Source organism: Fundulus heteroclitus, chromosome 1, assembly GCF_011125445.2.
Source record: "Fundulus heteroclitus isolate FHET01 chromosome 1, MU-UCD_Fhet_4.1, whole genome shotgun sequence".
Classification (NCBI taxonomy): Eukaryota; Metazoa; Chordata; class Actinopteri; order Cyprinodontiformes; family Fundulidae; genus Fundulus; species Fundulus heteroclitus.
This window is the reverse complement of record NC_046361.1, coordinates 29,038,220-29,065,777: the sequence shown is the minus strand read 5'-3', so window position 1 is coordinate 29,065,777 and position 27,558 is coordinate 29,038,220. Positions and strand designations below refer to the sequence as shown.

Below are 27,558 nucleotides of genomic sequence, written 5' to 3'. Positions count from 1 at the left end.
GTGAAGAAGTTTTCTTCCACACATGGGGGTTTTGGAGCCAAAAGGCTCAATTTTGGTATCACATGACCAGAGTTCCTTCGTTTATATGTTTGCTCTGTCCTACACACCTTGTGAGAAACTAAATTAACCTCTTTGTGGTTTATTTTCTGCCCCTCTAGCCAAAACATGAAAAAGTAATAGTTATAAAAATGAGAAAACATTCAACAGTTGAGAAAACTTTTGCAAGGTGCTGTATTAAAGGCCTTTTTTTGTAACTTTGAAGTGTGACATGCCCGTAAAGTCTCTGTTTATTAGAGAAAAAAGTATAGAAGCTCAGATTTAAATTGTAGAACATTACTACCCTTGATTTAGTACAATCTAAATAGAAATAAAGTGTGCACTCAGTATTTACCTGGGTTGCACATCACCCAAGATTTTCCTGGTTACCCATCATTTTTTGACCTGGACTCTGTTTTTTCTCAGTGTCTTTATTTCAGCTAGTCTGGACAATAAATATAATGATGTGCCTGGAACTAACTTCAATAATTTCTGGAAAAACCTGAGCTAAACTTTTTTTTTTTCAGGACAATTAATGCAGTTTTTTTTGTGTGTTGCACAGCTCTTTTACAAAGCCTGTAATTTCAGTGAAAAATAACTTTATTTATGTCCATCAGCTCAAACAGAAGCCAGCCCAGCCCCACCCTGAATCCGCACAATGAATACAGTACTTTTATTCCTTTTCGCTGAGATTCTCTAAGAAAACCCACACACTGTACAGACTTTCACACAAGCTCTCACACATACTCACAGAGTATCTGATGTCAGCAGTTACACTTTTACCAAATAAAACAAACATAAGCACACCTGAAGGGTTCCGTTAGAAGAAACATCACCGCACCGTTTCTCTTTTATTCAAAACTCAAGTAAAAAAAAAAAAAAAATCACATTTATTCTGAATTTGGTTTTCCTTTTATTTTCCAATTTACATTAATTAGCGGTGTAACAAAAACAAAGACAATAAAATTTCTTCAAAAGAAAAAAAAAATGTACATGCCCTCACACACATAGAGACAACCCACCCTGGTTGTTGGCGAGCGACCGTCCTCAGAGTCCCGTGTTTAAGGCTGTGGGAGTCCACAGGGGAGGCCCCCAGGGTGGAGTGTGAGTGTGTGCTGTGAGGCTAGTGGGAATCAATGAAAGGTTGAGTGGACGGGGGTGGCGGTGGAGGGAGGGGTTGGCGTGGGGGGGACTCGTAGCACCTATTGAGAAAAATTAGCAACCCAAAACAAAGATGGCTGATCAGCCTTCAGATGCATCTGAAGGCTGATAACATTTTTGGTAAGCTCGACCTTTTCGTTTTGTTCTTAACCATGAGGTAGCTTTAAAAAATCTGGATGACTACTAAAGAAACGGAGAACCGGTTTCCCTTGTAGCTCAGTAAAGCCAATCTTTTGTTTTTTTGGCAAATGAAAGCTGGACCTTCTGACAGGTAGGTAAGGGGGTGCAAGAACATGAAAACATACGACCCAAATGGTACCTCACTTCCCCAAAAAAACAAAACGCTGGTGTGCACATAGACAAATGTACACGTTACGTGGAAATATATATATCTATAAAACCATCTGGCCGTATATAAACACAGACTTTTACAACATTAGAACCAAATATTTATTATACACAGTAAAGTATTTGTTTTCTGCTTATGATGGACCACTCTGGAGTAGCAGGAAAAGTTAAACTCTCTGAGAATAGAATAAAATTTATAAAGCAACTTTTTGTTTGGTTTACACTGATTTCGAGATGCCGTTTTTGTGGGTCGGGAGGGAAACGAGGGTGGGTGGGGCGTAGGACTGGGACAGAAGTTGTGCAGCTGTTCTGTAGTGGAAATTGGGGAGGTTTCTGTTACTTACAAGAGTGAGCCCGTCCCGTCCTATCCCAATTCTGCCCACTCAGATTAGACAATAAATAAGTGACATCGAGTCATGTTTCTGTTCTCCAGAACTTGGGTTTCTTGGTCCTGCTTTTTCCCTCCATCCCCGCTCAGACTCATTTCCGTCAACGGCTGGGCCGCAGGAAACATGACTGGATCTCAGGAGGTGGGTTTGACAGAGAAGGCTGGTGAGGTGTACGGATATTGCCGGTGCCCTTCAGTGCTCGCGTCCAGGAAGTACGACTTGGAGAGCACTTTGTTTTGAGAAAAAAAAAGGTATAACATTTCTTTTTTTTTTTTTTTTGGTTATTTTCCAGTCTCCTTTATTGTGGAAGTGTGTGGAACGTTTTCATGGTCAGGTTTTTGTATTATTATTTTTATTCCCTGTGTTTTGGTGGGGAGGGAGCATTGCAATACTCCACTTTACAAGAAGCAGACGGCGCCTACATCCACTCCGAATTCTTGATCTGCTCCTCCGATGTCCATTGGAGCGATGTCTACGATCGGCAGACGGGAGGTTTTCTGTGTTTTGTACTCAAAGACGGTCTTGCCCCACCGGCCAGTGTGACTCTGTTAGGTGAGAGGAGAGATATTTGTAACTCTGCCATCAAAATACACTCATAAACAATATTCTCTCAGATTTTGTCCTGCGCCCACCTTGCAGCCATCCTCCAACACGGTGTACGTGAAGCGACTGTTGCCCTCTGGGCGGATCTCCACGTCATTGGAGCCCTGCAGTAGCAACGCCTTCTTAAGGTTTCCTGTGTCCTGGTCCATGTAGGCAATGCTGTTTCTGCAGTGATAGGTGAGGTTCTGGGACGCTTCGGTGGACAAAAGCCTCAAGAAGGTCAGCTGGACGCTGGCGGCGCTGGCAGCAGGGCCATCCTGAGCATAGCTGAACTGTGGACCAAAACCGCGTAGCGGGTTAGCATTCTCTATTGCGTGCTGAGAAAATGGATGTTGACGTTTTTTTGTGTGCTCACGTGGAAGCCGCCGTTCATAGTATCGCCGAACCAGATGTGTTTGCGGCCCTTGCTCTTGCTGGTCCACCAGTTCTTCTTTGGTACTTTGGCGATGCTTGGGTAGACGCAGGTCTCTCCGGTCTCCATGTTGCAGAAGACCTTGATTGCGTCGGCCGTGGACCCAATGTTAGGATCCACCCAGTAGTCACCTGGTGAGATACAAGTGGTGCGGTGAGTTGGAGGAAATGGTTGGTGTTTAAATGCAAGGTTGGGTTCAGTGGTTTAATGGGAATCTTGCACTGGGCATCAGCCTGTATCACGGGCCATGTATGGGCATTACTAAAGTATTCATACCCCTTAGACTTTTTCACACTTCAACAAGTTAGAACTCCTGATAGATCAACACAATGTAGTATGTTGATCTATCAAATTTTTTAAATTTTGTTGTACTATAGTCCTTGAAACATTCAGAAACAGCAACAGGCCAGATCTCGACATTCGATCCGCTTACCACTCTTCCACTCGGGGTGACACAGCTTGAGGTCTCTGCAGGAGCGAGCGGGGTTCTTCTGGGTGCCGTCAGGACTGCGCAAGTTCTCGATCTGGTTGTTGAGGGACTTGAGTGTGGAATCGACCTCGATGTCGTGCTGCCTCAGGGAGCTGGAGGCCTCATCAGCCCTCATGTACCTGAGAGGATCAGGGGACTTCTCAGTCTGACCCATGCCAGCAAAGGCGGAGATGTCAATGCCTGGGCCTGGTGGACCAGGAGGACCAGGGGGACCAGGGTTACCGGGAGGACCCTGAAAGAGAGCAAAAAACAGGAAATGGTGCTTTATGGAATAAGAACAGTACACAGAGAATGTGGGGATTTGATATGTAACTTTTACATACAGCAGGACCAGTTTCTCCAGAGCGTCCTCGAGGTCCAGGGGGTCCAATGGGGCCAGGCTGTCCATTAGATCCGTCTTTGCCAGCAGGTCCCACTGGGCCAGGGGGTCCCTACAGAACCCAGTGCCAATCAAAGTGACTGTCAGAGGAAATTCACTCGGACCTGACTCATTCATTAGACCTGTGCCTCTAGTTCAACGTGTTAAACGTCCATTTGCTGTCTCAGACAGGCCTTGCAGTCTGAATCCCAAATGGAAGTTTAAAAGAATAACTTTGAACTTTTCATGCCTGAAGATAAGTTGTGTGGTGCTTTTCTTCTCATGCATCACTCTTAGCTAATCTATAACAGACACTAAAATCCATTTCCAATCTTGGAATGGGTTGTTTCACAAATCAAAATCTTCCCTGCCTGTCTGCCACGTCTCTTATATACAGTAATTACAAAATCCCTCGTCTATAGATCTTATCACGGTGATGGGTAATTAAAACACCCAGCTTTTCCTCACTGCACTCTCATCTTTTGATTGGCGTCTTACAAAAAGAACTGACTTGTGCATTGTATTGCCGCTGCATATCTTGGGGGGGCTGCAGGAGAAAGCCGCTTTAATAGATTTTTTTTCACCCTTCCTTTCTGCTTCCTCACCTTAGCGCCGCTTGGTCCAGCAGGTCCAGCAGCTCCAGAATCCCCTGCGGGGCCCTATCAGACCAAGGGCAGGAACACGTTATCCAACGGAGATTTCAGATGAAAACTAGCACTGGAGGCCTGAGCTTTTGAATCGCTTACCGGAGGTCCAGGAAGACCCTGCAGACCGGCGAAGCCACGGTGACCCTTCTGCCCCCTCTCTCCAGGCTCACCAGCTTCTCCCTTATCTCCACGTGGTCCTTGGGGTCCCTGGAGAAAAGTTTTACCAATCGGTGAAATTGAAGTCTACATATTTGTAGCCCTTTTAATCTCATTGAGAATTAAAAGAAAGCTTGATGTTTCAGTTGGGGTTAGCGATACTTACAGCGATTCCTCTAGCTCCAGCTGACCCTGGTGGTCCTGCAGGTCCTTGAGCACCCTACGAAGAACAATTCAAGGTGTCTCCTCATGTTCATATTAAACATTATTCCGCGCTAAGCGGTATTTCTGCGGCGTTAACAGTGTGCAGTGTTCCTTACAGCCTCTCCTCTGTCTCCCTGCTTGCCGAGGGGACCGACCGGCCCGGGAGCACCAGGGGCGCCAGGAGCTCCAGGAGCGCCTGCGGGACCGGTGTTACCTCGCTCTCCCTACAGGAAGAGACGGGGTTATGATGCAGGATAATATATGTGTTTGCAAGGATCCGGACAATTTCAGCCTAATGATTAATCGGTAGGCTAGTTTGGAGGTTTTGCAGCAAAGATAATTAGAATTGAACATGTTAATAATACAAATCTCAACAAAAGATTTATGAAATTCTCTCTAGTAATCCACAGATTGGAAAAAAGTCAAGACAAATCAGTCCATAGATTAGTTTACGTGTACTAAAGTAGAACGACTGGGGAAAAGGAAATAAAACGAAACATGAATCACTGAAGCCTGTCAGTTTTTAGAAACCTATCCACTCCTCTAATAGTGCCAATTAACATCAGCTGGTTTACACTGAACTAATGGCTTATAAAAAAAGAGTTCTCATTACCAAGGTTAGACAGAAGAAGCCTTATGGTTGCAAAAACATTCTGATGGTATCGGCTACTGACGTGTTTCTAAATCTTCCAGTGAGCACCGTTAGGAGCATCACCTGAAGGTGGGAAGAAGATAATTTCACCATAAACCAGATACAACCAGGAGCTCCATTCAAGGTTTCAGAGACAGGAGTCAAACGAAGAATTTTTATCCATAGGTCCAGTTCTTCCATGAAAACAACAAATCATTTAGCAAGACAAGTGTCCCAAACACACACAGCCATGGAGACCCTCGGTTGATTGAGAAAGAAAGTAAAGGTCTAGCTTGGCCAGATCTATGGAAGATCAGACTGCAAGTAAAGGACCCCCAGAACCTTCACAATTTATAGAGTTTGTAGGAAAGATGCTAGTGCCTATCTCCAGTGGTGAGAGGTGGGGTACACCCCGGATAGGTCACCAGTCCATAACGGCACGTAACCTACTTCAAGAACTACATTGTCTTGACTTCTTTGTTTTTGTGGATTACATGGGTTCTCACCGCTATCCGGAGTGAACTCGAGTCAAGTTTGCCTGTTCAAAACTCACTTTACACGCTGTTTATGCAGCCAAAACTCCTCACCTTGACTCCAGCAGCTCCGTCTCTACCAGGAGGCCCATCGGATCCGGGGGTACCCTAGAAAACAACACCATGTTTCTCATGCGATGGAATATCCTGCATTGACATGTGGCCATTTGCATTTTCGGTTATGTAAAAATGACTATTTGGTTGTAACTGTTGTTCCTCTCTGACCTCTCTGCCGGGCTCTCCCGCAGGTCCAGTGAGTCCAGGAGGCCCAACGGGTCCAGGAGGTCCGCGATCACCACCACCACCAGGAGCTCCCTGTTTGCCAGGCTCTCCCTAAACGCAGAAGAAACATTATTGTTGCATTTCAGCAACTCCTTTGAGAAAAGACTTGAGAGACTTCTAACTTTCAGCACATTGTTCAGAAACATGTGGGATGGTGCAGAGCAAGGGAATGGCTAATGAGAAAGACAAACCTCCATTCATTTGAGGCTTAATTTACTGCTATCTATGGAAGCTGTAGAAATAATGTTTGGAGTTCATATGACCAAGTGAAGTTTCTCACTGCTGATATCTGGCTATCGATCATTTGTGGTCAACAGCACTTACAGAAGGTCCAGGGAGACCGGGGAAGCCCCTCTCACCGCGCTGACCGGGCAAACCAACAATACCACGAGTTCCAGCCAAACCCTGAGGACCTGAAGGACCATCAGAACCCTACAGAGGGGAAAAAAACGGTGCGTCATAAGATGTCCGTGTTGAGCTGCGTCTCGCTAAAACCAACCGGTAAACGTCCAGCCTTCTGAGAAAATCAGACTAGTAAAACCGGTGAATGAAACACACTTTTCTCTCTTAGCATCAGCTCAGTCCCAGATAACAATTGGGTTATTATTAGGCCAAAATATCTAACTCACAGGAGGTCCATCCTCTCCAGGCTCTCCCTTCTCTCCTGGAGGCCCGGCAGGTCCACGAAGCCCAGCATCTCCCGGTCTTCCTGGTGGGCCGGCGTCACCGCGGACACCTTTCGGACCGTCTTTGCCAGCAGGACCGGCAGGACCGGCAGGGCCAGGGTTACCCTGTGATGAAGAGGCAGAGAATTTAAATTTGTAAGGGAAGAAACACTCGTTACTTGAAAAACATCGTCTCAGTTTGAAATACGAACATTAGCGCCAGGAGGTCCAACTCTGCCAGCGGCACCAGGGAAACCTGTGGCACCCTGTCAAAAAAAAAAGAAAGAGAGAATACTGTCATATGGTAAAAAAAAAAAGGCTTTTGTTATTTTTATTTTTTTTATGTGTTTACCTAAAAATACTAGATTCTTTTTATGGAAAACACAATGAGTTAAAAACTAAAGAAGCAAATTGGTTTTGAGCTTTAAAACAGGAACATGGTCAAGGTGCATAACTGCTGCTCAATTAATTTTGGATTTGAAAATGATCAAAAAGCAATTTTATTTCAATAGGTCAATTAATAATAGATGTCTGATAGATGTCTGGGAGACAGACGGCCAGATTGGGATCGTGTTGATCTGGTCTGTTGAGGTGAAGAAAGAGCCTTGCCAAAGACTAAAGTTCTGGATTTTTTGCCATCTACCTACATTCATTGTAGTTATATATTTGGAGTGTTAACTCTGGTAATTTAAACAATTGTGTCCTACAGCTATACATTTACACTATACAAGTACAACCCATTTACCATTTTGCCATATAGCATGTCTGTAACATAACAATAAAGCACAAGTATTAGGAAACTGATCAACTCCATTTTTGGTATGCATTACTTGCAAGCCACATATGTCTAAAATAAGAGTAGAAATGTATGAAATACATCAGTCTGTGTGTGATGAATTTATAGATGATATCAATTTCACTTCTTGACTTGAATTACTGCAACAAATTTACTTTTTAAAACTGATTTTTCTGATTTATGGAGACAAACCTTCAGTTTATCTTTAGATTATCTGGATGTGACGTGTCTTTTAGTCATAATTCACATATCGTCACCTTCTTAAAATAACGGCCTAGGCTGATTTTTTACCCCAGTTGTTTCATAAAACACACAAAACAATAAGTTTATTTAGACAGCAAGATAATTTTTGGCAAAACAGGCCATTGTTTTAGGGAGTTGACGATATGTAAGTAGACAATTAAAAGGCTCTAAACTGACAAGATTACCCAATCACAAACAACCCTGATACAAACAATGACCACATAGGAGAACATTTTCACATGGACACTCCTTAAGTTGGTTAAATAGTAACTAAGAGTAAGCATTTCATTCAGGGACTATTAGATGTGTGCGGGGAATATATTCATGGTGCAATTGTCACACGTCTACCTTGTATGTGAACCATGAATGCACACCATAAAGCTGCTTTCAGTTTAAAAGAACAGTCCTGCATATTTCAAGGTATTTTCTGACTGATATCATTTTAAATACAGATAAAGCTCCCTAAAATGAACAAAAAGTGAATGAAGTAATGGTGGCATCACATCGAACCGCTTGCAGTTTCACAGTCCTGTTTTTGGTGCAGCATTATCAAGGCTTACATCATAGCTTTTTCTTCCTGGAACAGTTAGTGTCCACCGTGAAAAAGGCTTTTCATGCTACCAGAGCGGCGTAGAGCAGATCGTAGTTCTCCTTCTATAATTAATGATGGCTGGATTCCATTTATAGACGTTTGTGCCATCTTTAGATGACTACGGCTGATGTGAGTCTGAAAAGCTACACGAAGCGCATTTATATTATGTTATGTTGTGTCACGTCGCTACGCCCCCCCACATTACTTTGTTCACTCCATTCGAACCCAAAACATTTGCCTGATGAAACGTTTCTGCTAAATCCTGCAGTCAGTACGACTGGAGCAGTGAACAACGGCATCGATACAGAGCTCCACTATTGTTGGTGATTTGTTAGGGGGAAAAAAATGATATAAATGTCTTTTGTCCTGCAGGCTGAGTTGTCAGTGTGATTTATTATTATAGTTGCTAACCTAAAATGTTTGTGGACAATATATGTGAAATATACACACCTGTTATTCTTTGGACAGTTTTTTTTAAAGTTCCTAAAATACAAACACATCTATTTGTATAACCGATTATCCTAGGTGCTTTTAAAATGTATTTTTCATCATCACCAGATGTTTAATTGAGGGTTTTAATATATTTAACTTTGCAACTCTAATGCATTTCTTTAAATCTGGTTATCAACCTTGACCTTGTATTCGTCATTTAAATTTCAGATATGACGCTCAAAGGGCTGCATAAGTCAGAAAATGCACTCGCAATGACATCTGACAGCAGCAAAGTTACCTGAGCGCCTTTTTCTTACAATGTGCTCGATAACGATTGTTACGCGCTGATGCCGATTACCAACCTTATAGCTCTGATCAGCTATCATAAAGCTAGGTGTCAAATGATTAAAACCATTCTTATAAAAATCTGTTTACCGAGGACCAGATTATTCACTTATAAATCAGAGATATAAGACGTGGCGTTATTTTGATTAAATAGGAATCACTCACGGGAGCTCCCTGAGCACCGCGTGCTCCCTTAGGTCCGGATACACCTGTAGGTCCCTGAAAGAACAGGAACAACAATTATTCACGTTGTTGGTGACTCTAAAGCAAAATAAAAATATCTGTTCTACATTCTGCGGCGTGTTTACATGTATGGCTTAAAATGGGTACAAGATACAAAGCGTCTGGTTCTAGTGCTTTATTTTTTGACTCGTATACTCACCACCGGTCCAGGAGCTCCGGACGGTCCCTGCGGCCCAGGGGAACCGGCTTCTCCCTTCTGTCCGGCCTCGCCGAGCTCTCCCTTGGCGCCTGGCTGACCATCTGCACCCTAAGTTTCATTTCAAACACCAGCATAAGCAGAATGTCAATGCACAGCTTTTAATTAGGCCAAAAAAAGAAACAATCAGGTTTTCTTCACTCACAGGAGGTCCAGCAAAGCCAGCAGGCCCGGGAGGACCAACCTCACCGCGATCACCCTGCAGAGATGGAAGACAGACAGGTTGCCAATGCAAGCTTGTTAACAGAGAGACGGAGACTCACACACATCGATCATATGGGATTTTTCTGTAATGGAAAGCAAGTGCTAGTGTTCTTAGTGAGATAAACCCTCGCATAACAAGACTGACTATGGACATATACATATATTGTGTCCCATTTCACATTTCAGGTGGAACCTACTGTGTTATTTTTTAAAACCAATATTTGAATCCCTGCTTAAATTGTCAGTTGGCTACCTTATAATCAAATGCACTGTCTCTGTCTTTATCATAGTTAGGTCGTAATGCAGAGAGACAGAAAAACAATCTAGAAAATAACCACAATACTTAAGATTTACATATACGTCTTTGAGTAAAATAAGTTTTTGATCCCCTACAGAAAACAGCAAGAACTACAGCTCCCAGTTTGTTAATGTGCCTACAAATCAATCAATCAATCAAGCAAGCAAGCAATCAGATACTCCTGATCTCAGATTAGCCAGTGTCTCATATATCCAGCCTCACCACTACCACGAGAATCACCAAAGCTCAGTTAAAGGAAGCTAGAAACAAGATTGTGGAGCTGCAGGCTGGAATGGGCTACAAGTCCATCCATCCATCCATCCATCCATCCATCCATCCATCCATCCATCCATCCATCCATCCATCCATCCATCCATCCATTTTCTGACTCGCTTAACCCTCATGGGTTCGCGAGGGGTGCTGGTGCCTATCTCCAGCGTTCAATGGGCGAGGAGCGGGGTACAGGTCACCAGTCTATTGCAGGGCTACAAGTCCATCAGCAAAAAGATGAAAAGAGGACAACTGTTGTTGCAAATAAAAAATCTCCCTGCAGGCTGGAGCTCCATGCAGGGTCATGAACTCCAGGGGTTGATCATAAGGTAAGGCTTTTACAACTACTCTGGGTGAGCTTTTTAATGATCCGAGTGCGGTTGGGACCACGGTCACCAGGGGAAATGTGGTAAGATGAGACCAAAATAGAGGTCTTTAGTACCAGCTCGACCCGCAGTGTTTGGAGCAGGGGAAATATTGAGTGAGACCTGCAGGAGAACGTCCACGCAGTCAAACGAGGAGGTGAAAAAATGCCTGCGACTGCTTTTCTGCTGAGAGTATCGGTTGACTTTATTCCACCGAGGGACCAATCGAGAAGGCAAAGAACCATAGAAATAGGCTATGCATTTCAGTTCCAGCCTCACATTGACCACCAAGACAACCAAATAACTGGCAAAAGAAGAACTGCCTGAAGGTTTCAGAGAGGCTTCATCAGTTTTGATCTCAATCCTACAGAAAATCTGTGGAGCTTTGACTGTTAAAGTAGCAGGCGAGAAATTTGAAGTGTTTAGATTTAGTTTTTGCACCTTAAAACTTAGTTGTTTTTTCACTATGAACCCATAAAAATATCACAGCACCTGCCCGACACATGCTGTGTTTCTGTTTAACAGGAAGTACTTACAGGAGCACCACGGACCCCAGGAGCACCAGTAGGGCCAGTAGGTCCAGTCTCACCCTAGAAGGAGAAAACACATTGGTTAAAAAGAAAAGAAAAGGCCTAAAAAAAAACGTAGATTTCTATTTTACTTCAATCCTTAATCTCGTTACCAATTCAGTGAGCGATTGGTAACGAGATTCTTACCTTGGCACCGTTGGGTCCAGCTGGGCCAGAAGGACCTATAGGACCAGTCAAACCCTGCAAAGAATGGGGGCACGGATGAAGGATGAAGAAGAAATGTGTTGATAAGAGCAGAGTTATAAATCCGGTTTTGAACCTTATCAAGAGTATAAAGATTTATCTTGAACTCACTCTAGCACCGTCTTTTCCAGGAGCGCCTTCAGGCCCCTTCTGTCCGTTGTCCCCCTGTCAGACAAAAAAAACAGTCAAACTGAAAGGATTCCCTTTTGCTTTTGTTTTTACTGCAGTAGGACCACACTGTATTATAGCTATGTGGTTTCATTAAATAATCTGCAAAGTCAAAGTTTGTAGGACCGACTTCAACAGTGGTTCTTACTCTGTCTCCCTTGGCTCCTGGTATACCACCGGCTCCTCTCTCTCCAGGCATACCCTGCAGACCTGGGGGTCCTTGAGATCCAGGAGCCCCAGATGGGCCAATTGCTCCCTGATAAAAAAAAAGGTAGGTATACGATCAGTCATTTTGTCTCATTCTACTTTAAACTGGTCTATCCTCTGCAAGGATCTTCCTCCCCCTCTTACAATACCTCACACGTTTTTATGGTTCAGCAGGGTTTTAAATTAAGAGGAAACCTTATACATATCTTTTAAATAAAAAACATTGATTACAAAAATGTATTGGACAGAGAGGTTGACCAAAGCTGCAGGCCTATCCAAGAAAAGGCCTAAGCTATAATTGTTGAATGTACAATATTTGATGTTTAAAACTTCTCACTTGACAAATAAACTAATATTACACAACTAAACAATTTATTTAATGGAAAAACAAAGGGCGTAAAATAATTCAGTCATTCCTCAGTTATACTTCCACAGTAGTAATGAGTCTGTTAGCTTAGCTCAAAATGTGGCCACATAGCTAAGCTAACTTGGCTTACTTTAAAAATAAGCCAAATTCACCAATACCTCAGATATTGTATTTCTCCAACAGTCTTTCATTTTAGAAGTAAACCTTATGCATTTATATAATTTTTTGCCAAAAACCTTTTACAACAATTAACTGGGCTAAGAGATTGACCAGAGCTGCAAGTTTGTGTTAATGAGGTTCTGTTTTAACCTAAGAACAACAACAACAGAAACATCTAGAATTAGAATCCATTTTAGATCTTTAATTAGGTTTTTAGGGTGGATTTACTTGAACTTTTGCCCTAGAGTCAACAAGGTTGATAGCAACCCCAGTGAAGTGGTGTTGAACATGTCAGATTATCAAACAAATGTTAAAATCAGATAAAGTTAACTTGATTAAATACAAAATCCTGTTTTAAAATGATCATTTATCTGGGGGGAAAATATATCCAAACAGTTTTTAGACAATGAGTTGGCAGTCAGTCTTTTACAAGCCTGTGCAGGAACTTTGACCCACTCTTCTTTGCTGAGGTTTCTTCATTCAACCCCACTGAGTGGTTTTCCCGCATGAACGGCCTCCATACGGTCATGCCACAGTATCTCAATTGGATTTAAGCCCAAACTTTGACTAGGCCAGTCCATAGCCTTCATTTTCCCAGCTATTAAGAGGCGTTCTTGCTGGTGTACTTTGGACCATTGTCCTCCCACAAAACTCAAGTGTGCTTGGACTGTCTGAAAGGGAGCTGCATTGATGATTCCATCCATTATAGAGATTCATCCAGACAGTAAGAAAGCAGCTGCAGTCCATCACACAACCACCACCATGCCTGGCTGCTACGTCCCCGTCCCCCCCGCAGTGCTCTCTTCGTCTTACAGATCTAAACGGACATAAGCCATTTAAGAAATTGTATGATGGGCTGCAGTGTTCCTTTTGGTCAGAAGCGTTTTTCACTTTGTGACTCTCCTATGGATGCTGTTGTTGCCCAGTCTCAGTGCTATTGCTGAATCAGAAACTTAGCAATGTTTTAGATGTCGCTCTTGGTTCTTCAGTAAACTCCTGCAGGAGCCTCCTTGGAGTAACTTTGATCCTAGCACCACTGTTCCAAGTTTTCTCCATCTGTGGGTAAAGCCTCTGATGGCTATGACTTTGTAATCATTGCAAATAATAGGACTTCTTGATGTTCTTTAGATCAGGGCATAGTCTGTTGCTTTTTGAGATCGTTTAGCCTACTTCATGTTTTCACACAGGTTCTGTTAAAATCATTTCTCCATTCTAGGAGTCTGGCAGTAATCAGTGCGACTCGTGGAACTGAACCATAATTAATTCATGATTTAGCAAGGGGGTTAAATCATGAGGAGCAACTATATTGTCAAGAAGAACCTGGTTAGCTTAGATAGTTTTTCCCTTATTCAATGAATCTATCTGTTGAGAATCACATTTTTGTATTTAATCAGGTGATCATGGTCTGACAGGAAAATTATTTTGTTGAATGAAAATGTTAGAAAGTTGCACAAAAAGAGAAATATGGGGACAAGCACTTTATTCGTCCAGCACCCATAGGTCAATTAGCTTGGATTAGTTCAATTTGTTGCGACATGGCTAAAATAACTTGATGACATTTCCTCAAAACCTACTTACCATGAAAAATTGGTTTTGCTATAAATCTAAATTGGTAAACTGTACTTTGGGGGTTGGGGTTCTTCACCTCCTCATACAAAGCTTTAAGATTTGGACCAGTCAAGCTCGTGTTTTCACCTTCAGCCCAGATAGAAGAGGAGATCCGAAACTGTAATCTGTATCTTTTATAGTCACAGCTGCATAATGAAGTGCTGATGGATTCAGAAACAGAAACCTTCACTGAAATGTTCAACACATTTAAACATTTAAAACAACATCAGGTGAGTCCCCTTTTCACCGCCACACTTGGTGAATGTTTATCATCCTGTCAGAGATCGGGCTACGCAGCATTTTAGGTTGGTGCAGGAAGTAGCTACTGACCTTGGGTCCATCACTTCCAGGTGTTCCAGGAAGTCCACGGGGCCCTTGAAGACCCTGAGGCCCAGCTCCTCCCCTCTCGCCAGGGAAACCACGCTCACCCTGTTACAGAGGCGAGGAAAAGACCGTCATCCAGTAGAATATAAAAAAAACACTAAGCTTGAACAATAAAATAAAGATGTTCAGGGAATGAAACCGGTCTGCTTCGCAATGATAACCCTGACTATAATGAACGCAGACACTTACTCTGGGTCCAGCAGCACCAGGAGCTCCACCCTCTCCAGGAACACCCTGTGAAACACAAGCATACACTTTTCACAGGTCATATTTCTTCCACGGCAACAAACGAACCAGTTGGGATAGTTGCATTATTACAGTGGCGCCAACCTCAGGTACAACATTGTCCATTTTTAGAAGTGATACTTGGGTTAAAAACTCATGGCGGGCCCATATCACAGGTTTTGATTGAAAGTAGGCAATTTAAAGGCTTTAGCCTACAGGACTGATGGGTGCGTTTAAAAGCCAGATGGTGATTAGCATTTATAGCCAGCAGTGGATTATCTCAAATATTTCCACAAAAGATTACATTTAAAATAAGCGAGGACGCTGCACCACATGGCCGGCCATCTTTAGACAGTGATTATGATTTAGTAAAGCTGCACTGCAAAAACAGAACTAAAAATAAGTAAAATTTTCTTGAAATGAGCGTGTTTGCCCTTGATTTGAGCAGGTAAACAACATGATCTGCCAATGGAATTAGTATTTTGACTCCTAAAATAAGATAATTAGATATTCTGCCCTCTAAATAAGATGATGGAGATGAGTTGTTCTTATTTTAAGTGCAAAAATCTTATTCCATTGGCAAATCGTCTTATTTACCAGCTCAAATCAAGGAAAAATGCACTAATTTCATGAAAATTTGACTTATTTTTTCTTTCGTTTTTGCAGTGTGAGGTTAGGTTATCTTCTAGTTTTTAAGCCATTTCGCCAGCGTTTCTGGCCACTTCCCCAACCGCTGGGGCTTCTGTGCAAATGTGTTGTGTGGCGGTAATGATCATTTCTCACCTGATCTCCAGATTTTCCAGCCTCTCCTGGGGGACCAGTTGGCCCGGGCAGACCCTGCCAGAAAGCAGAACACCAGTCAGTGAAGTCATATCAAAGTAGAGAAAATGTACGCTTTTTACAATGTTACTTTATGATTTTGTTTTAGCTGTGGAAATACAAACTCACCTGGAAGCCAGGAGGTCCAGGCTGTCCTTGCTCTCCTCTCTCTCCAGCAGGTCCCTGATGAAGGATCGGTCAGTCTGAGCGTTAGATGACTGTAAGACGCATGGCAGCATGATATAGTGCTGAAATACTCACAGCAGGTCCGGGAGGTCCAGAAGGACCAGTCTCGCCATCTTTTCCGGGGAGTCCCTGTTCAGAGAGGGGTATTTACTTTAGAAAAGTCATCATAGGTGAACTTTGTTACTTATATTTTTGGGGGGAAGATGATGAAGCGTTTATGAGGAAAGCCTACTCACTCTCAGACCAGTTCGACCAACGAGTCCCTTCTCTCCTGCCTTTCCAGGTTCACCCTGTCAAAGACAAAATGACTTTAATTGTTTTTCGCAACAGTCTGAAAGGTTTTCATAATCTGCACCCATTAGATATTTGTGTCCTGCTGGATACTTAGAGCGGAGGAGAAGCTAATCTCAATACAGCTTTCAGGAACGTACATTTGCTCCTTTTGGTCCAGGGAATCCCATGACACCAGGCTGTCCACGGGCTCCCTGGGGACCTGGCGGACCGGGCCGGCCATCCTCACCAGGAGCCCCCTGTTAAAGGAAACAAGAAACAGAAGTCGGATCAGGAGCAACTTTTAAGGCTTGCAATGAAGACAGATTACTGCAAAACTGAGCGAAAACCAATGGGCTGCAGCACAAATATTGATCTTTTTTCAGTATAGGTTAAGGAACTGAGGGGTCGCTGTCCTTTGTTCTGAATCAAAAACGGCACAGAGCCACAATCAGCTTCTTTAAGAGCAATTCTTTTGCTGCAATTATTGTAAGCTGTCAAATTTAAACAAAAACAAAAAACAAACCCTTTATCTCTGTTTGAGCTTTCAATATTCTGCTTATTTTGAAATTATATAAAGCGTTTCACTGGGAATATCTGGAAAAAGGCATTAAATGTTTTACTCACAGAAGGTCCAACTTTGCCCTGGGGTCCAACATCTCCGGGACGACCAGTAAGACCCTGCGGCAAGTTCATGAACGTTAAAGATCGTAGGAAGGCAGATAAATGATGACAGTAGACCAAGTGACGTTCATATTAAATAAACCCATATTTTTATTTACTCTGGCCTGGTAATCTTTAAAAAGATTTCAAAACTCACTCTGGCTCCAGGGAGGCCAGACTCGCCTGTACGTCCGGGATCTCCAGTAGCGCCTTTAGGCCCAGCGGCACCAGGGACGCCGCGGTCACCGGGCGCACCCTGAAGGAGGTCAGATACGTTTCACACCAGTCAGCTTTAGCGAAGGAATCACTAAGTCTACCGTGTCAAAGAGCTAAAAAGCCATTCTGATTTATAAATTGTCCGTTTGGGCAGGACCAACCTTAGCACCAGCGAGACCATCCTGACCCGGGAAACCACGGTTTCCAGGAGCTCCCTGTGAAAGAATCACAGAAATGACAGAAATTCAATCAGAATATGATCAGGTCTATAATGAACACAGCAACAGTGAAACTGTCCAGTAACCCGTCTATGGTAACACTACTGGTTTCTTACTCTTTCTCCTGGAGGTCCGAGTGGTCCAGCGGTTCCCGGCTCTCCTCTTGCACCTCTCTTCCCTTCCTCTCCAGCTGGGCCAGGAGCACCTTGAGGACCAGCGGGGCCCTGGAAGCATGTTGGTGTTTAGCTCGTATCTCATCCGCTCAAATCGCCTGAAGTCTGTTGTCGTCACATGAAGTCAAAACGCAACAACTTACAAGTTCTCCCTTTGGTCCAGCTTCACCCTTCAATCCTGGAAGACCAGGGTCCCCCTAAACAGCCAGAAACAACACACCATAAGCAAGTTTAAAAAAAATTAAAACTATTTCTACGGGTGATGAGCTTTTCTGGATGCCTTACAGATTGTCCTTTGGGCCCCAGGGGTCCAGTCGCTCCCTGTGGTCCAGGTGGGCCCCGGGGGCCAGGGAATCCAGGAGCACCAGCAATACCAGGAGCACCCTTCATGGGGAAAGAGATGATATAAAATATAAGTAAAAAAATTGCATGATAAAATAGATTAAATTTCATTATTTCATGTTAAACAATAAAAAGATGGTAATTATTAAGCTGTTGAGCAAAAGAAGTGGACTTACAGCAGAGCCTTTGGCTCCAGGAATACCATCAGTGCCAGGATTACCCTGCAGAGACCCAGACGAAGCATTAAATTATAATGTGTCATTAATAAACTGATGGTATGCTTAAAAAAGGAGCCGCTGGTTAATCATGAGTTAAGACAAACGAACCCCAGCCCCAGCTGGTCCAGGAGATCCTGGAGTGCCAGCCTCTCCACGGGGTCCCTGTGCTCCTTCAGCGCCACGCGCCCCAGTAGGACCAGCTTCACCCTGACAGGAAACAACAGATTTGTTATGTTTTCATTCAGAAAAATGATTTAGTCTCAATCATTTAACGACTGAATGTAGAATTGAATGCACCGATCTCAATACTTCTGTTTTTAACTTGAAACTTTGCTTTATTTTTAGGAATAAAGATAAATGTGACAAGAGTTTTACTGAACTGCGGAGCGTGACGTTACTAATGGTCAAAGTGAACCACAGAAACAAGAGAAAGTCATGAGCAGTGATGGGAAGTACTCGCAAGCAAACAGACAAAATTAAACAGGTGGCCTGAAATGAGTCTTCCAGGCTTTCAGTGGATTATTTCACTATAGAAGATCTGATGACAGTAAATAATTGTTATCAGTGCAAACCTTGGCTCCTGGGGATCCTGGGAAACCGGGAGCTCCAGCGGGGCCGACTGGGCCCTGCAAAATTCACAAAAAACCCTTACGTGAGCTTTCATGTAATAAATATATATAATGAATATAATGAAGATAAGATATCGGATGAAGCAGCTACAAAACAGTGACACGCACCGGGGGACCAGCAGGACCGGGCAAGCCATCGTTTCCACGGGCGCCCTGAGGAGAGGGAAGGAAGGAGAGGTATAAGATACAGGGTTCCTCTTCTGGATTTAAATCAGCAAGAAATTACAAAGAAATGTTGACTTTTTGCTCAAAATAAGTAAGAATAGGTTACTCACCGCAGTTCCAGAAGCACCAGGGCGTCCCCTCTCACCAGGCAGACCCCGTGGGCCCTGTGACACAGGAGGGAAGTGATGACTTTAAAGCTCTTAATTCTCACAGCAAGCACAACAACATTTTCAATCCGCTGTAAATTTGACTGGCGGAGAAGATGAAGAAGGCTCACCATTGGTCCAGGGGAGCCGTTTTCTCCAGCAGCACCAGCCTCACCCTGAAAAGATGGATGAAATTAAAACAGGCAAGCAAAAAAAAAAAAAAATAAGCCTTTATAACAATGATGTCGCCCTTTGTTTGACTGTACCTTGGCTCCTGCAGCACCAGTCTCTCCCTTTGCTCCATCCAGACCAGGGTGACCCTACAGGGAAGCATGACATGACAGCATGAGCTCTCAAAAAGGGTTCATCAGTCAATTTATTTGCCCCTTTCTGTCAGTCGCTGAAGGTTTTGATGCTTACTCTGTGTCCTTTGATTCCAGGAAGTCCAGGTGTTCCAGGAAATCCACGAGCTCCCTACAAAAAAACAAACAAATCAAAAACATTTTAATCGCTGCATTTCTTAACAGGACCTTTAATTGTGTTGTGGTGATGAAGTTAGTATCAGGACAAATGAAAGGTTAAATTAAGAAGGATTAGTAATTTCTTTACCTGAGGCCCTGCAGGTCCACGCTCACCGGGTTTGCCAGGCTTGCCAGGGTCTCCCTAAAAAGAGCGGATATACATTTTTTTTTTTTTTTGTCAGAGAAAAGTGCACAAGAAAAAGCTGTAGCTATAGCCAAGTGAGGGGCTAATGTGTGAATAATGTTTATTCTGCTGGCACTGTTCAGAGAAAAGGTCTGCCCTCTGCTGGTAAAAAGAGTAAATCTCAACATCTGGCTGAAAATGAGTACAACACAGCTAACATCAGTCTAAAATGTAAGTCAGGATATGAACTGAAATGGTTCTGCTGTTGGTTTGGATTTGTAAGGATGAAGTCCTTATTTCAATGTTAGGAAATGTAGTCTGTGCTGCCAAACTCGGCTTGAAGTTCATCGTATGCTCACAGTTCAGTGTAACTACAGGTTTCAGGTGTGGAGACTCACATCACTTCCTGGTTTTCCTGATGGTCCAGATGGTCCACGAGGTCCCATCGGTCCCTGTCAGATAGCAAATGAAGACAGAACATGACCAACTGTCCTGCTGTAGGCTCTCTGTGTCACATGGCGACAATTTTAAACCAATTTGTGTCAGAAAATACAATTCTGTTTTATAAAAATCAATAAGGGAGAAAAGAGCTGGTTACACTATGAATAAAACACACTTTTGAGACAAATTAGAACCAGAATGTGTTTTTGAAAGTTCTCATTGTTGCTACCCGTTCACTGCAATCAGTTTATTTTGGTATCCAGATGCATTCTGGGATTGATGTTAGGACTTACAGCTGGGCCCGGCTCTCCAGTCTCTCCAGGGGCACCTTGGAAACCCTGTGGCCCCTGTAGGCATGAAAGCAGCATAGTTAACATGTGTACCCCATGCATGATCTAACATTAGACATTTCAGAACAAAGTAAAATTTCATTATAAAATATGAATTAACTTACAGGAGCTCCGCTAGGTCCAGGGGGGCCACGGGGACCCATGGGACCCTGCATTGACACATGACAGACACACATTGTCAACCCAGAATTCTCGCTACATTCAATTTTGTGAAAAGAGATTATTTAATATAGACTTCACAATATAGATTCTGACTATCCAAAGCAAAAACACAAAAAAATATTTCAGATGGAGCAGAGAGTATTTAAAGGCTTATAAAATAAATATTTTGCAGGTCATAAAGCCTTTTATAAAATCTAGTTCTGGGGAGTTTTATATTGAAATTCATTATATAGTTTTATATGGATATTAATGTGTGTTTATGTATATTTCATATCCAAAGATATTATTCAAACTATCATTCTGACTTGAGCTTTCATTAAGAAAGTCATCATGAGATTTAAACATGCAATCCCTGTGGTGGAGAAAAATCAGTGGTCCACAAGGGGGCAGTGCTGCCTGCATCTTTATAGAGGTTAAAGTAGTTCTTGTTGCATATTTCTTTCATATGCTCATCAAATTAACGTAAAAAAGCGACTGTAAAAGTTTTATTTACCATTGGTCCTTGCATCACACCCATCGAAACACTTCCAGCCTTTTCATCAAAGCCTCCGGCCATCTGAGCTGCAAAGTTCTGCAGAAACACCCAAACAAACAGACAAAGATGAAGAAGAATCTCCTTGAGTTCATCCACCTCTGCTACATGAGAGCGGTAGTTTATTATAATGACCTCAGCTGTGCTTAATAAAACCTGCACATGTTATGTGAACTATCATGTTTCTATATTAGACATTTCTCCCTCTTTGCTGTTTTAGAAAATACAACATAGTTGATGTCGCTGCTCAACTACAGCCCATGTTTTGTTCTTCCTGTGTTTTGGCCATGGAATAAAACAGGAGATGGAGAAGGATAACCGACGCTAAAAATCCCTTAATACTCATTAACTCCTAGTGTTTTTCCTGATGTCTCTCAGCAGCTATTCTGTTGAGGCTGTGTTGTTCGGGTTGAAACCTGAGGTCAGGAGGTTTGTTTCTACCAACTTACCCCTCCGAGACCTGGCGGGCCAGAAGGTCCAGGTGGGCCGGGGGGTCCCGGGTTGCCAGGTGTGCCAGGTTCGCCATCTCTTCCTCTTGGTCCAGGATTTCCCTGAGGAAAAAGAAAAAGAGGCGTTTTTCTCACATTGGCTGAAAAGATTTAAAAAGTTTCAGATAATTAACTATAATCAGCTACGGAGCCCATTCCCAGGAAAATCCTCCTAACTGTGAGACTCCATCTAGCGTGAATGACCTTCTTTTGACTAACAAGGAACTTGTGTAAACTCTACCTACTGTAGTTTACAAGGGATTCCCTTACTAACATCAAACCTCTTTGTTTACACTGGGATACACCGGTTACCTGGCGCATCGTGAAGCTCAGTTCATTAAGGATCATGCATTAATTGAGGTTTTCAACAACCATTTTATGGCAAGGCATGAAGTCCAAGATGACTTGCGGCAAAAAATCGTAAAGCTGCTTGTCTACAAAAGCAAAAAGCCCTTTGTTTTGGCAGAATATAGTTTTTGGGATCTTTACCTTGTCGCCCTTTGCGCCAGCTTCTCCGCGAGTTCCCTGCTCACCTGGGGGGCCCTGCAAACACAAGCAAGAATGTGCATATTATGACTAAATCTCCCATTTAAAGCTGAGCTAATTGTTCTGTAACATATGATTCTTGTTTGAAAAAAAATATATATTATGTGAAAATGAAAAAGTAAATATTTACCATAGGGCCGGGTGGTCCTCTAGGTCCTACGACCTGGAAAAGTATATAGAAATCTTTTGTCAGGTCGTGTTCGGAGACATTTCTCTGGTACCTGCTGTACCAGAGAGCATTCCATCCTAGCAGGAGGCGGACGAAGCCGAACTCAAAACACGGCCTAACGATGATTTCATTAGACAGGAAGATTTTTTTTCTCTCTCTCTAAACCCATCACCTCCTTTGTCCTCTAATTTGGATGGCTGTTTTCACCTGACCTGAACTTGCAGGAAAAGCTGCTGAGAGGATCTAAAAGGATTTTACTGGGTTCATTATGCTCCTGGAATGCCTAGGTTTTCCTTATTTAATAAAGTCTGGGACGTTACAGCTAGTGTTGTTATGTGGAGGAACCAGGATAGTTATTTTTGAAGAAAACTTAAAGAAAATGAGCTCCAGAAATGGGGGGGACAAAAAGGAAAAGTGCACACCTATTCAACAAAAAATGTCTTAAAACTCTTTAAACACCATTGTGAAATACAAATAATTGAAATGCCATGTTTTGGTCTAAGCAACAGTAGCAGCATAAACCTGTGATATTTAAAACAATACGCCGGAGAGAGACTTATTGTAAAATTTTATGAAACTGACGAGGAACCATACTTACATCTGCAATCTCTCCTGGTTCTCCCTTCTGGCCCTGATGGACAAAAGACAGAATTTTCTCACAGTAAATCAGATGATGTGATAAAAAAAAAACAAGCAGTGCACAGTTCAGTCACTATTTCCTACACAAACGTCAGTATTTCACTGCGGCTCACTGTCTCACCTTAGCACCAAACGCCTCTGCAGACGATTCGATGACAGAAAAAGGAAGAAGAACATCATTAGGAGTGACATCTTGAGGCGAGACATTTCAAACACAGGATTTATTTGAAATCCAGTCTGTGATTCCTGAGAAATGTAGACCTGGATGAAAATCTAAGGATGCTACAGAGATCAAACACCTCTCACCAAACCCATTCTAGATCGTATTAGAGATGCAAAGGAAGCAGCAGAAGCAGGTGTGGTCTAAAGCAAGGCGCAACATCTGACCTTTAATGCAAAAATGTAGATGTAAGTAAATATGCATGTAGATGTAAGTAAGTAAAAATTGCAAATATGCTTTCTGTATATTTATGCATGTGACATTACTGTCTTTTTACAAAATAAATTTGAGGCTGTCTCTCTTTTTTATGTACATATGGTTTAGAAAACCTGTTGCTAACATGTCGCTAAAATATTTTGGGGAAAGTTCTGAATATGTTTTTTAAGTTTCCCTTTTCTTAACATGGAAAACAATTAAAATCATCTTTGAACGACGTCACTGTCGATTTCCAGCAGTCACGTGACTTTTTAAAGAAACCATAACAACGTAGCAATCTATTGTGAGATTCATACAAGTCCGTGTACATCGTATAGTTGTGAAGCTTTGGAAAGACTTTGAGGGAACTAAATGGGTCGGACGGGTCAGATTTGCGTTGCCGACTCAGCAGACTGAGCAGAAGAGAGGATCTAGATGGAGACAACGGGCAACACATCCTAAGATCCAAATCACACACCTTCAGAAGGAGAGACTAAATCATGATAATGTTGCTCGTCATGTCTCCATAGATCACATGCAGAGAGGGGCTTTAGAATAGGGAACAGACTGGAGCATCTTAGCACTGGGACTAAAACATGGAGGAGCTGAAGCTAAAGCAATAGATGCACCCAGACGCCGTAATCAGCGACCTCCCCTGACCTCATCAGAAATAAGCAATTGGCTCCAAAGTCTGTTCCCGATTCAAAAGTCTTCGCTTGGGATGGCTCTAAAATGCAAGCAGTGAGAGTAATTTATTTATAGTTGTGTGAATAAATAAATTACAACCAATAGGGGCAGTGGCATCAGCGGGGCAGATGGGGCAGCATTCTCCAGATGGGATGGTAGGGTTGGCGCACTCTTTGATCTCCTCGCAGAGTAACTCATCGCACAGAACCGCTCCGCTGTCGCACACACAGATGCGGCACGGCTCTGGCTTCCACACCTCCTTATCATTATACTGCTGGGCGTCCTGGACACAGCCATCGGCCTCCTCTGTGGTGGCCAGCGGGAGGAGGAGGAGGGGGGGGGGGGGGTGATGTCAGGGGAGGGACAGCAGTGATAGGTTATACAGGGAAAGGTAATGAGATATATACAGTGAGATGAGTCGGTAGAGCAGATCATGTTGAATTAGGGCAAGAAAGTGAGGATGAGGGGTGAAAGGGGGGGGGGACGTGAGGAAGTAGGAGGGATTAATGAGCCAAGAGGAGGGGCGTAAAGAAATCACGGTGTAGACTATCAAAAAAATACAAAAATACATAACATAAAATCTCAGCTCTTGCGTAAATTATACATAAGCAAAAACTGATTCTTTCATTTGCAGATTTACATGGAAGAAAGTTGTTGTTTCTTTAAGATCATGATAAATGTCCAGCAATAAATAAGAAGCTGCAGCGCTCACCTGTGATTCACAATGAAAGTCATAAACATTCATTTAAACGAATGGCTAAAAAAAAACAATACCTTCAGAGAAATATCGAAGCCGCATCACGCTGAACGTCAGCACAGGCTACGGCAAACAGAAGGCTGAGCTGAGGTATTTCACAGGGCCGGCTGAGTGTGTTTAACCTGCTCCGCCGCTCGTATGAATGAACCCCTCTTATGGGGATACAGGGCCCAATTGACAGGCTGGTGCTGTGAATAAACATAGGCTCCTTCTGAATTTCTCCATCTGGGTAGCGTCGCCGTGTTAAGCGCCAGTGTAAACACGCGTTAAAAAGTGAGAACAGGGGATTTGTTTTATGTATACGTTAAAGGAATGGGCGTACTGCCTACAACGATTTACTGAAAGCATAGTTCAGCTACATGTAAAAGAAAGCATTGAGCTGGACTATGAATGAACTTTTTGGATCGTTACAGCCCCGCATGCCAGGAGATAATTGCAACGAGGAAGTACAACAATCCTGCAAATTGCTGAAAATGCCCCCCGACATCTGCGGCCTTTTGACCCCCTGTTGTGCATTGCTGTTCTTCATCCTTACCCTGTCACTGCTACACATCAAGCCTTAAAGTCCGAGATCAAGCACTGTCTGCAGCTGCCACACTTTATGCAGTCTTACAAAAAAAAAAACTACTTTAAACTACTTTTTTAAAGTGTCTCAGAGGGATGGAACGCAGCAGGGAGATGGTGACAGGTGAGAACAAACCTGCTTCTCCATCTAACACAGATACCCTCACCGAGAGCGATGAACAAACCGTCTTAGCAGGACATTTGAATGCCTGTTTTGCAAATGACATTGAAGAGAACGAAGCACAGCAAAATCTTTCAACAGATTCATTTGACAGTACCAAAATAGCATTTGAAAAACAAAGAAGAACATTTACATTCCCCACAGTTTTTATAGCAGAAATAAATGGAAAAAGCATTTTTTTTTTAGTTTGTGCGCGACTTACGGTCGTCCTCCTCCTGACATCTGACCACGGATAGTAAAACAACTTGGGATGCTACAAGTAGCAGAACAGTCCTTGAGTCCATAAAGCTGAACATGTCTAAATATTAGACATGCAGGAGCTCGGGTGAGAAGCGAGAAGGGATGCCGGAGACCAGGCTCTTCAGTCAGGTGGTGTGTTAGGTATGGGTTCCCGGAGACTTACGGCACCATGCAGTCAAACCTTCCAAACACTAAGTGGAATCCAACGCGGGGCCCCAGCTGGCACTCTGCACCCAGCTCGTCAGGGCAAGCACCGCGGTTTTATGTCCACCGTGCCTTGTACGGATCTTCGTATATTCCAAAATGCCAGACCTTCCCCCAGACCCCCTGTCAGGCCGTAACCTGAACCTTCTTGCCCTCCCCTCCTAATCTGGTAGCAGCTACGCTCTCCGTTTTTTTTTTCTTTTTTTTTCTTTTACCAAATCCCTCCTTCATGACTTGACCTGCCTGGCCTGGCCGAGAGATGCACATCCACTTTCACATTAGGAAGACAATTAGCCACCGGCACGAGAAGATCGATACAGCTGCATGCAACTCCAGCATCTGAGGGTTGATCAATCCCCTATTATAGTGGTCCTCAAACAAGGAGGGCATTGTTCCTTAAAAACAGATCAAGTTCTGTGTTGCATAGCTACTGTATATTGGCCAAATGTGCGTAAAACTGAGGAAACAAAAGCATTATTTTATGTAAAACGTTTCTAAATTTACTATATATGGTTAGCTTGTCTTCATTGTGGTAAATCCTGAACTAAAATCGATCAACGTGATCCTGAAAACTCAACATAAAATTCAGCTCTGGTGTTTTGTATTGTGAAATTACATTTAGAGTTGAGACATCTTATTGAACTGGACCAGTCAGGCATTGAGCTGCATTATCACTTACAAGTTAAACTTTCCAAAAGGTCCAAAACCTGACAAGACCTCAAGCTGTGTGATCCAGTTCAAAGAACAACCATACTACTGTCTGTGTAAAACAAAGTTTTGCTTGGAGGCAAAACTTTGTTGGTCTCCAGTCAGTTCTGTCCCCAGCTTTTGATAAAGTTGGGCGCCCAGGCCGAGAACCTCCATTGCGAAGCTGAGGCCGAGGTATTGGTTCTACACATGAATAATCTTTATTAAGCACCCCTACAGAAGATAAGCCCAGACGAGTGGGCTTGAAAGAGGGTCTTTGTTACAAGGAGAGGCTCTATAATTCTTGGGTTATGACCCTTTAGTGAGCCATCTTCATTTCTTACACACGACAGAATGATTTAACAGTTTACCTCTAGCAGATCTACAAAGTTGACAGACTGGAATTACATCTGGGACGAAGCGTTGATAAAAAGTGAAAAGATATCCAACCAGGGCTTTCATTTCTGGTGTGTTTTAATCTGTATTAAAAATCAATGAAGTCGGATTGTCATAAAGCAGGTAAAGCTGCTGCTACTGAGCAAAGAAGGTTGCACGTTTTTGCACATATTTGATTTTGATTTGAATAAGTGCATACCTTGCCGACGGACCAAATTACTGCAGGACTTTTTTACAGCCATTATACCATCTGAATCACTAGTGTGTCGTTTGTTTTGCTAATTGCCAACACTTTGTACGCAATGCTGCAGGTTTAAGCCACCGCTGTGGAGTCATCTGATGAAAAACGGGGGGAAAACGTCTGCAAGAATCCCTGTTGACTTTCTAAATAACTCACTGGGTGTTCTAGCACATTAAGATTAACGCAGGTTTAGAATATCAATTAGAATAAGGCTTGAGCAAACCTTGCTGTATGCTTGCATTAAAAAAAAAAAATAGAACCAAATCCACAACTGGTTGTGCTGCGATGACAGGTGTCAAATATGCTGTGCTAAATGTGTTAAAGAATTGATGAGACGGGAATAGTCGCAAACGCCTGACCAAACATTGCAACAGCATCC

The 27,558-nt window shown here is 42.9% G+C and overlaps 1 protein-coding gene across 2 annotated transcripts; it reads right to left on the bottom strand.

Moving 5' to 3' along the window:
• Nucleotides 1-1,428: 1,428 nt before the first annotated feature.
• col2a1a (collagen, type II, alpha 1a) lies at nt 1,429-25,936 on the bottom strand. 2 transcript variants are annotated; one of them, XM_012865934.3, is made up of 54 exons: nt 25,614-25,936; nt 24,009-24,215; nt 22,929-22,945; nt 22,767-22,799; nt 22,130-22,162; nt 21,943-21,996; nt 21,415-21,516; nt 20,927-21,004; nt 20,376-20,420; nt 20,215-20,268; nt 19,879-19,932; nt 19,445-19,498; nt 19,256-19,309; nt 19,102-19,155; nt 18,967-19,011; nt 18,800-18,853; nt 18,633-18,677; nt 18,468-18,521; nt 18,004-18,102; nt 17,854-17,898; nt 17,621-17,719; nt 17,479-17,532; nt 17,279-17,386; nt 17,106-17,159; nt 16,886-16,984; nt 16,693-16,746; nt 16,227-16,325; nt 16,032-16,085; nt 15,871-15,924; nt 15,739-15,792; nt 15,574-15,627; nt 14,755-14,799; nt 14,512-14,610; nt 11,989-12,096; nt 11,784-11,837; nt 11,616-11,669; nt 11,436-11,489; nt 9,908-9,961; nt 9,706-9,813; nt 9,489-9,542; nt 7,128-7,181; nt 6,880-7,041; nt 6,575-6,682; nt 6,194-6,301; nt 6,023-6,076; nt 4,921-5,028; nt 4,767-4,820; nt 4,544-4,651; nt 4,403-4,456; nt 3,763-3,870; nt 3,383-3,671; nt 2,893-3,080; nt 2,567-2,809; nt 1,429-2,479 (listed from the first exon to the last, which is right to left on the bottom strand). In XM_012865934.3, the coding sequence occupies exons 1-54, from the start codon at nt 25,705-25,707 to the stop codon at nt 2,333-2,335; spliced, it is 4,473 nt and encodes a 1,490-aa protein (XP_012721388.2). In that variant the 5' UTR covers nt 25,708-25,936; the 3' UTR covers nt 1,429-2,332. The 2 variants fall into 2 exon arrangements, with proteins under 2 accessions (XP_012721388.2, XP_012721387.2); XM_012865933.3 differs by lacking the exon at nt 24,009-24,215 and having other exon boundaries at nt 25,614-25,935.
• Between the last annotated feature and the right edge of the window lie 1,622 nt (nt 25,937-27,558).

Excerpts from the sequence above, each read along its gene's own strand:
- col2a1a (XM_012865934.3), bottom strand. The coding sequence starts at position 25,707 with ATGTTCAGCTTTATGGACTCAAGGACTGTTCTGCTACTTGTAGCATCC. Across the intron at positions 21,517-21,942 it reads CTGGCGCAAAGGGCGACAAG|GGAAATCCTGGACCAAGAGG; the intron begins GTAAAGATCCCA and ends CTTTTTCCTCAG. Across the intron at positions 9,543-9,705 it reads CCGGAGCTCCTGGACCGGTG|GGACCTACAGGTGTATCCGG; the intron begins GTGAGTATACGA and ends CTGTTCTTTCAG.